General features: G+C 41.0%; 1 protein-coding gene across 1 annotated transcript in view; it reads right to left on the bottom strand.

Annotated features, from left to right (window-relative positions):
* hdac8 (histone deacetylase 8) overlaps nucleotides 1-10,000 on the bottom strand; it is a 58,068-nt gene that overhangs the window by 11,240 nt on the left and 36,828 nt on the right. Inside the window, exon 10 of the mRNA XM_080450631.1 lies at nucleotides 7,992-8,097. Coding sequence (XP_080306757.1) covers nucleotides 7,992-8,097 — 106 coding nt within the window. The remainder of the gene's footprint in view (nucleotides 1-7,991; nucleotides 8,098-10,000) is intronic.

Genomic DNA, 10,000 nt, shown 5'->3' with positions numbered 1-10,000 from the left:
GAGTACTTTTTTTTTTCCAATGAAAAACTCTGGCACTGGCTAAAAAAATATGAAAATAATTCTGGCAGTTAATGTGTTAAATCAATTCAGTGTACCTACTGTACCGCCGTGGCCCTAACACTGTAATGTATGTTAATGTGAGTCAGTTTGTTTCTACTATATCGTCACTGTCGGGAGGAAACCTTGGATGTCCAAAAAACTTTACTTGTCAGGAAATGGTAAAAAAAATAAACATAACGTGTATTACAATGGATCCAATGTAGTTATTATTTACTCACAATTACATTGGATCAGTGTTGATTTTGACAGTAACTTTTGATTTAGTTTTAGTCATAGTCTTTTGAATACATTTTCATTTAGTCATTTGAAATGTTTTAGTTTTTGTCTAGCTTTAGTCGACTAAATATCATAAGATTATAGTCGACAGTTGATTTAGTCAACTAAAATGTATTTTGGCGGTGCCTTGATGGTGTCGTAATGGCTGATTTTACACTTGGTTGCATGCTGAAAATAGCCGATCTACAAGCTCACAACGCGTCGCGCCGCGACGCGTTGTGAGCTTGTAGATCGGCTATTTTCAGAGCGCAACACTCGAGCGCAAATATAAAATTACTTTTTTCTTTTAGTTCTACTGGATCTCTTCTCCACTATAGGCCCTGCCTAACATTTTTGTCTAGTTTTTATTTGTTGACGAAATTGTCAATATATTTAGTCCTAGTTTTAGTCATCATAGCTTAGTTTTTATTTCAACGTACATTTTTCATCATAGTTTTAGTCAACAAAATCAACACTGCATTGGATCAATATTTATAAAAACCCAGACGCACTTAAACCCATTTCACTTTAATCATTTTTCGAAAAGAGCCGATCTATGACTACAAGCTCACAATGTGTCACATCGCGACACGTAGTGAGCATTGTAGATCAGCTATTTTCTCAACTTGTTTTGCGTGACACTCTTGTATAACGGAGTACAGGGCATTAATTTACAGGAGGAAAAAAAAAGCTGAAGTATAGATACAAGGTTTCTGCGCGACAGCAGAGATAATGTGGACTGATTGAGTTGCAGAGAATGAAGTGTCCTCATTGTGTTGAGGGACAACGCTCCACTCCGCTGTGACCTCGCTCTGCAGAGGACCAGACTAATGTCATTTTGCCCGTTTCATTGCCGTCGGGCTGAAACCTCTTATCCAGTGGTGTAAATTAACATTAAGTACATTTACTCAAGTACTGTACTTAAAAGTACAATTTTGAGGTATTTTTTCATTTTACTGGAGTACTTCCAATTTTCAGTACTTTTACTTCTACTCCACTACATCTCAGACAAATAGTATACTTTTACTCCACTAATATTATCTGAAAACTTTAGTTACTATACATTATATATATATACATTTGGGCCATTTGAAAATAGCAGATCTACAAGCTCACAATGCGTCGCGATGCGACGCATTGTGAGCTTGTAGATCTGCTATTTTCAAATGCTTTTTATACATTTGAAAACTTGTGAAATGGGACATTCTGCATAATGAGTACTTTTACGTTTGTACTTTAAGTATATTTTGATGCCAATACCTTTGTACTTTTACTCAAGTACATTTTGATTACCAGACTTTTTTTTTAACTTGTTTCTACATTGCAGTATTGATACTTTTACTTAAGTAAACATTTGAGTACTTTTTCCACCACTGCTCTTCTAACTTTTCGTGTTTTTTCCCCCGTAAATTAACGCCCTACTTGATCACACTACAGCGTCACACAAAAGCTATTTTGTAATCTGAATCCTGAAAAGTAACAGTCCTGGACATATGAGGTTTCCACCCCCGACAGAGACGCTTTAAAACGTTGTCTGAGGAAGAAGCTAAAGATGCTCAAAACATCACCCATTTTGCTGGTAATTTATTATAACTCACTATGGGAGCCATGACCCAGACTCTGTTTTTACACTTTAGTTTGTTCTTCTGTTCAGCAGCACCTGGGATTTTAGCGTTCGGACGTGCGTTCTTTGTTAACTTCTTTGGATCCGTTTAAAATGTAACCTCTTAAGCCCCTATATACTTTGTTGACCGGGGTTCCCCCAGGGGTCTGTACTTGGTCTCCCTCTACATCAAAATCTCTCAGCCAAAAATAGCAGATCTACAAGTTCACAATGTGTCGCAATGTGATGCGTTGTAGATGCGTTGCTAATTTCGCTGTATGTTCGCTGAATGTTTGCATGTTATGACATGACCCAGAATAGGTAAACTACACCAGGGGTCTTCAACGTTTTCAGGCCAAGGACCCCCTAGCTGAGAAAGAGATGAAGCAGGGACCCCCTCTATTGTATAACATTGTGTTTCAGATTAAACTTTTTTTGTTTACTTGGTCTGTTCTTTTTTTTCCTCTACACCTATTTGCCAAAAATAAAAAAAAACGCCTCGCAGCGTTGTGAGCTTGTAGATCGGCTATTTTTGGCTAAAGTTCTCCTCAGAAAAGAGATACTAGGGTTCAAGTGGTTGAGGTAAAAAAATAATCATATTGCCCAAAGGTTTAGCGGACCACCTGTAGTAACTCTGAGGACCCCCTAGGGGTCCTGGACCCCCTGTTGAAGACCCCTGCACTACACGCAACCCGTTCTCACTCCCAAGGCGTCACATTTTGCCGCTCTGTCAGTAGCCCCGAAACGTCAAGTTTTGACATGACGGGACGCCATGAAAGTCAAGTTTTGATGTGGCGGGATGCCATGGCGACGTCGCATGTTGACAAAACTATGCCTAAACCTACCCTAATCCTAACCTCAGAAAAATCTACCAAAACCTAACCCTAAATCCTAACCTCACAAAAATATGCCTAAACCTAACCTTAATCCTAACCCTCACCTCACAAAAACTATGCTAAAAATGCACCCTTACAGATCTGTAGCTCTGAGAGGTACAGGGGTCCTTGAAATAAAAAAAGGTTTGAGAACCATTACTGCACTAGGGTTCCTGTGGCGCAGGGGTTAAGTTCTAGTCCACCACCGCAGAGATGAGGGGTTCAAATCCATCCTGGACTAGTCGTGTTCAGGGAGGGGAGCTAGCCTCCTACAGGCTGTGGCGGCGCCTGTCAGCGGGGTGGTGAATTGAGGAATTGGCATATTAAGGAGTTTTGTCTCCTTATGGCTCTATAAGGCGCTTCTTTTGTAGCGGTGCAACTGTCGTATCGGGGTCTCGTCTAGACGTCTTAACTTTGCGAGAAGAAAATGGCCATTTGTGACTGAACCCTGATGTCTGGGTAGGTGACTGCTATATCACAATGAGGACACTTCATTCTCTCCAACTCAATCAGTCCACATTGTCTTTGCTGTCGGGCAGAAATCTTGCATCTCCATATTTCAGCTTTTTTCCCTGTAAACGAATGCCCTCTACTCCGTTATACAAGAGTGTCACGCAAAAGTAGAGAAACTAGCTGATCCGCATGCTCACCACGTGTCAGGATTTTAATTTGTTTCATTATCTTTATGATATTTATACAAATAAATAAATACATATATAATAGAAACAATCAAAACTACAGCATCCACATTTTGAGTAATGATCTAAAATAGCAGTATTTATAGATCATTTTAAAAATCTATTTCCATTTCACTTGTAGTGGCATCCGAGTACAAACAAAGATGATGTGGATAATAATAAAGCTGTGGACCAGCTTTATTTCAGTATAATGTTGATGTGTTGGTGTGTTGTTCAACTAGATGTGGGGTTTTCCCCAGTATTCTTCTCTTCCTGGGACGTTGCACTTTCTAAACAACGTTCCTTTAGATTAGTGTTATTCCATTTAGAAAAGCCTCTTGTGGACAGGCGTTGAAAATTAGCACTCGTGCAGCGTGCTATAACACTCTAACTATGCATCTGGTTTGTCAAATGTAATATTATGTCCATGTCAAATACAATAAACATAACATCAACACAAACCCAGTCCAACCTGGAAACATGTCGGTACCTGGTGACGGGAAGAGGAACCATGTTTGACTTGGTGGATGGAGCAGGAAGGAGAGAAGGTTTAGTCCATGTTACTGCCTGTCTGCTCCCACATAAACCACAGTGTCATCAGCACGCTCACACCAGTGTTGATTTTGACAGCGAATTTTGATTTAGTTTTAGTCATAGTCTTTTGAATAAAATTCCATTTCGTTTTAGTCATATCTTTCACCTGAAATGTTTTAGTTTTTGTCTAGTTTTAGTCGACTAAATATCATAAGGTTTTTGTCGACTAAATCTACAGTTGATTTAGTCAACTAAAATGTATTTTGGGGTAATGGCTGATTTTAAACTTGGTTGCATTGCATGATGAAAATAGCCGATCCACAAGCACACAACGCGTTGCAGCGCGACGCTATTTACACACTGTTGTCAGCATTGAGCATTGAGCCATGTTCTTCTGCTTTTAAAAGAATCTTTCTGGCATGAGACTCGAGTGCTGCTGTTTTAGCGCCCCACCTACATTGAGTGACAGCACAATATCACGTATGTGAAGTGATTTGACAACAATCAACCATGAATGGATTCTGAGAACTACCAACACCAGAGCTCACAGCTGCATGTCTGCTGTAGATATATTGCCACTGCTTAAAAAAAACAAAACAAAAAAAAACAAAAAAAAAACAATATCAGCGAATAATTGACTTTGATGCACAGCGTTGAATAATGGTTTTGAAAGTCGAATATCCGAATATTCTGTGAATGCCCTAACGCACACACACACGTGCACGCACACACACAATATAAACAGACAAATGCACACACATACAGAATACAAAAGAATGCAGTCCCGACAATGTAGTGCCAAGTTAACACCACATATACAATACAGTACACACACACACACACACACACACACACACACACACACACACACACACACACACACACACACACACACACACACACACACACACACACACACACACACACACACACACACACACACACACACACACACACACACACACACACACACACAGTTAAGAATGAGTAATGGCTCTGACATACACACTGACGTAGGAGAGAGCTTCCTGTTTGCGGCCTGTCATCGATGTGTCTTGGTAGAGCTGTCAACACATTCCAGACAACCCTCTTCCTCTATAAAATGTCACGTTGCCGTCTTCATCTAATTCAACTCCACTTGTCACATTCCCCCAGCCTTGTCATAAAACAGTCTTCCAGCCGACCAGGGCGTGGCGTTAAGACATCTCGCTAGACATCTTTATTTGACCAGTAGTAAGAAATCTGAAGAATTGTTTGTCTTGGAAAAATAAATGAAAGTTATCCAACTTTTCTTGTTTTTAAAGAAATGAACAACTACAAAAACAAAACGTGCCACTTTTTACCCACTTAAACCAAATATACAGTACCTACTCATACCTCATGATGCTAGAGCGGCCGCTTGGGCATTGGAAAGCTCCTGGTTCAATCCCCAGCTCCCTTAGTGTCAAAGTGTCGAAAGTGACCTTGGGCAAGACACCTTAAGGTTAAGTGCTAACTTGCTCAGGGACACTTTGACAAATACACTGGGTGAACCGGTAACCTTCTGATTACCAGAGGGGCCTCTTTTTACCCTCCAAGCTACCGTCCCTAAAGGAAGCTTTTGATTACTTGTACTTCCCTCGAATGTACCTGTGATGCAGCCATGATGACAGAGTTGTGGGATTTGAATCCCAATACAATGTCCTTTTGCTGGATAAAAGCGTATTTCGCAAACATGACAATAACTAGTAAAAACGACTAGTATTTAGTAAACCTTTGGTAAAGGGCAGCACGGTTTAAAGGGCAAGACCACTTTGGTAGAGGTTTGGGTTGTGTAGTTACCTTGCCATGATGTAACTCCAAAGGTGGACAAGAAATCTAAAATAATTGCTCCATTGATTAGAAATTGATAATTTAAAATATGCTCCTCATTGACTTACATAGTACAGTAAAACAGCTCTCTAAAAGTCACTCTTTTAGCACATAAACGAACACAAACAACGCTGATTGAGACAATATAGAACATCACAAAACCAAGTACTGTTTGTTTTTTTAATAAAAATGTCAACTTCCTGTTGATTTTACAATTTGAATATCTGGATCCAGATCCGCGGATCCAGTCCGGGTTTTATTCCTAATAAAAATAGTAAAATCAACAGGATGTTAACATTTTTAATTAAAAAACTAACAGTACTGGGTTTTGCTTACGTTTGTTTACGTGTCGATGAGGAGCATATTTTGAACATATTTTTTTTTTTTTTTTTTTCATTCATTTCTTGTCCACCTTCGGAGTTACATCATGGCAAGGTAACTACCGTACACAACCCAAACCTCTACCAAAGTGGTCTTGCCCTTTAACCGTTTAGTTGGCTAGCTTTGCACATCCCTAGATCAAAGAAAAAAGAAAAATAAGACAATCAACATGGTGTGTGTACTGTGTAGAGAAAGTCAAGAGAAAGACATGCTGGCCTCTGTGGAATGCAAGTGACCGAAATCGATCGTGGCGACTGAGACCCTTAATCCATGCCTGTGTGCAGTGGAGTGGTGTAGGAACACAGAGACTTTATGAAGGAGATGAATGGACCTGTGGATGTGAACTCTGGTGTCCTCTCCTCCTTAGGTTCATACTATTGTTCCTCCTCTGGCGTTGAACTGTTCGCCCGTTCTCTAACCCTGCTGTTGGTTAAACCCCCCTGAGCACTGTGGGCTGTCAGCGCGCGCACACACACACACACACACACACACACACACACAACTAATACTACATGCACGCGCGCACGTACACTTACCTACTCACACACACACACACAACTACTACATATACTTACAGTACGTGTAGATTTTTTTTCTCACTTTTTACACCTTTAATCACTTAAACCCTACATAGCAGGGTCCCCCCTGGGCTCTATATAATAGTAGATCCTCTATTTCCCTTTCCACCAAATCGCTTTGCCGAAAACAGCCGATCAACAAGTTCACAACATGTCGCAACATCGTTTTCTCAGAATATAATTAGAATGTGTGGATGCTATAGGGTTTAAGTGGTTGAACTTGTAATGTGACAAATTAAGTGAAGTTGAAGTAGCTAAAAAATCCTGTTTAAATACAGCAATGTGCAAAATAAAAACATCTAGATGAAAAAAAATGTTATGCATAATCAACAAAATCACAAAATCTATAGTCACCAAGAGCCTGTAACTATGAGGGGTCAATCCTCCTACTACTACACACACACACACACACACACACACACACACAGGAACCAAGGACAGACACAAAGAAACATATAAGCATGAAACCACAGACAGAAAATGCAAGAGGCCGTCGGTGAGTGAGGGGTCAGTAGAATGGCATAGCGCGCACACACACACACACACACACACACATACACGCACACACACACAGACACACACACACACAAGAGACATGTAAATCGACACACATGTAGACCAACAAAGACGCACACAAGAGACGTATTGAAGACAGACAGACATGAAATGCATAGAGTGAAGGGTGACTGAGGGTTCAACACACACACACACACACACACACACACACACACACACACACACACACACACACACACACACACACACACACACACACACACACACACACACACACGCGTATTGCCATACTCATGAGGACATACACATTTAGGACGTCATATTATATATACTGTAACTGTGTATATATATAATATATACTTAGTTAGTTGTTAGTTGTGCACCTGTGACGCGCACCGGGAATAGCCGACGTACAAGCTCACATCGCATCACACATTGTGAGCTTGTAGATTGGCTATTTTTGGTGTGTGACACTGGTGTGCAACTAATGTAAGAATAATTCGAACCTTAACCTGAATATTTTCCTAATTGTGTAAGCCTTTGTCTAAAAATCTTTTTCACCATAAAACAACCATTGAAGACCAGAAAAAGTGTCCACGCACGCGCGCACACGCACACACACACACACACACACACACACACACACACACACACACAGTACCTTTGATGGTGTTGATGACCTGCTCCAGGTGTTTGGAATCATTGCGGTCTGGTCTACAGCTTGGGCAGATCTCCAGAGAATAGTCTGGTCCGTACTCTGTGAAGAACTGACAGACAGACAGACAGACAGAGGGGAACAGCGCCACATCAAACACCATGGCATTTTCTTTCAGTCGTATATAACTCATGAATAAATTGAAAACATTGTATTTATAAAATGTAAATACAAGTGTAGAGGGTATAGTAGTTACTTTGATGTCGGCTGTCAGGCTCTGCTATACAGTATATGCCTGGCATAATATTAGAAGGACAGACTAGCTTGCAAGCTACGCATTAAATACAAAATATACTCTGTGGTCCATTTTTATTGTGTGGTTTCAGTGTGCAGGATTTGTGATCAATAAATTCAATTTGACCCACTGCTGTATAAATTGTGGATTGCAGCCGTGTCACACACACACACACACACACACACACACACACACACACACACACACACACAGCTAATACTACATGCACGCACGCACGCACACACAGAAATCAGATGCTCCCAATGTTTTTGACATTAAGTGTACCAGAGATGAGGCGATAAGATGGACTCATATTTTGCTAAGAAACTCCCCCGAAAACAAAACAAAAACAAGATATTTCATTCCCACAGAACACTGTTGACCCTCCAGACACGAAAAAAAAACTATTGATATCATTTCAGCAAATAGCTGCGGTGCCGTCAGCCAGGGGACTGCCGCATCGCATCGTAATCTGACTTCAGATCTGCCCACACATGCCCCTCCACAAGGCTTCATGAATCCCATGGTGACAGTACGCTATCCAAACCACCCACAGAGAACGTACTTAACTGAATAATGAACCAAAAGTGACGGGTGAGGGCCAGACGTCTTTGTTTAGCTGATCTTCAGAGGAGATACGCTCACATAACTGATGCACTGACCGTGTTGTTTCAACTTTGACCACATGAACCCTAGCGTCCATATTCTGGACCTAATATGTCCTAATAGGCGAATATTTGGCAGAAATAGCAGTTGAATAAGATCACAACGTTGGGGACCGAGTATAGAAGCCTTTGGGGACCCCGGTCAATGATGTATATGGCAGTGATTCTCAAAGTGACCCCCTTGAGGGGGTTCCAGCATAGATATAGAAACCTAGATACCTCGGAGCGACTGGTATCTCAATACAAGGCTCTTCCGCAGGGCTACTTGACTACTGGCCTATCACAGCGCGTTGACTACTGGCAAATCACAGCACGTCTAACTGACTAGTTGCTGCACGGCTGCCTCTTAAGAAAAGACCCACCCCACCTGCCTCTGATTGGCCTACCGAACGCCCCCCTTCTGTGACTACACGGAAGTTTCCAGCTTGCCCTGCTGAAACGGAAGGAAGTGGAAGCACGGCCGAGATACGCACGCCTCAGAGCCGACTACCTTTATATGTCTATGGGTTCCGGGGTGTCCCCAGCAAAGTGAGACACAGTTTAACCACTTTTCAAACATAGCCGATCTACAAAACCTTGGATAATTGTGAAAAAGTGAGAATAATTTTGACCAAATAAATATACATCTGGGGTCCTTGACTTGTTTGGTCTTTTCAAATCACTGAATGATCCAAAGAGCTGTGTTGGAAAACACCCGCAAAAGGGTGGCAAACGTCAGGGCTTGGGTGCCAGTGACATTAATGGAAACAGGTAATTGTGACACATGTTTTACGTTCATGGCTGTATCTGGTGAGCTAACTGAATGAGCCGACTATGCTCACCCACAAATCCAACAGCCCAAATCCTAGAAGCGAGTACTGATGACTGTTCAGCAGTGGTGTAAAGTAACTAAATACATTTACTCAAGTACTGTACTTTGAGGTACTTTTACTTTACTGGATTTCCAATTGTCTATACTTTACTTCTACTCCACTACATCTCAGAGGCAAATAATGGTACTTTTACTCCACTACAATTATTTGAAAACTTTAGCTAGTTACTTTGCAGATATAAAT

Source organism: Gymnoscopelus braueri (genome assembly GCF_963280865.1).
Source record: "Gymnoscopelus braueri genome assembly, chromosome: 15".
NCBI lineage: Eukaryota > Metazoa > Chordata > Actinopteri > Myctophiformes > Myctophidae > Gymnoscopelus > Gymnoscopelus braueri.
Note: the sequence above shows the minus strand (reverse complement) of the source record. Positions and strands in the feature narration are given on the sequence as shown.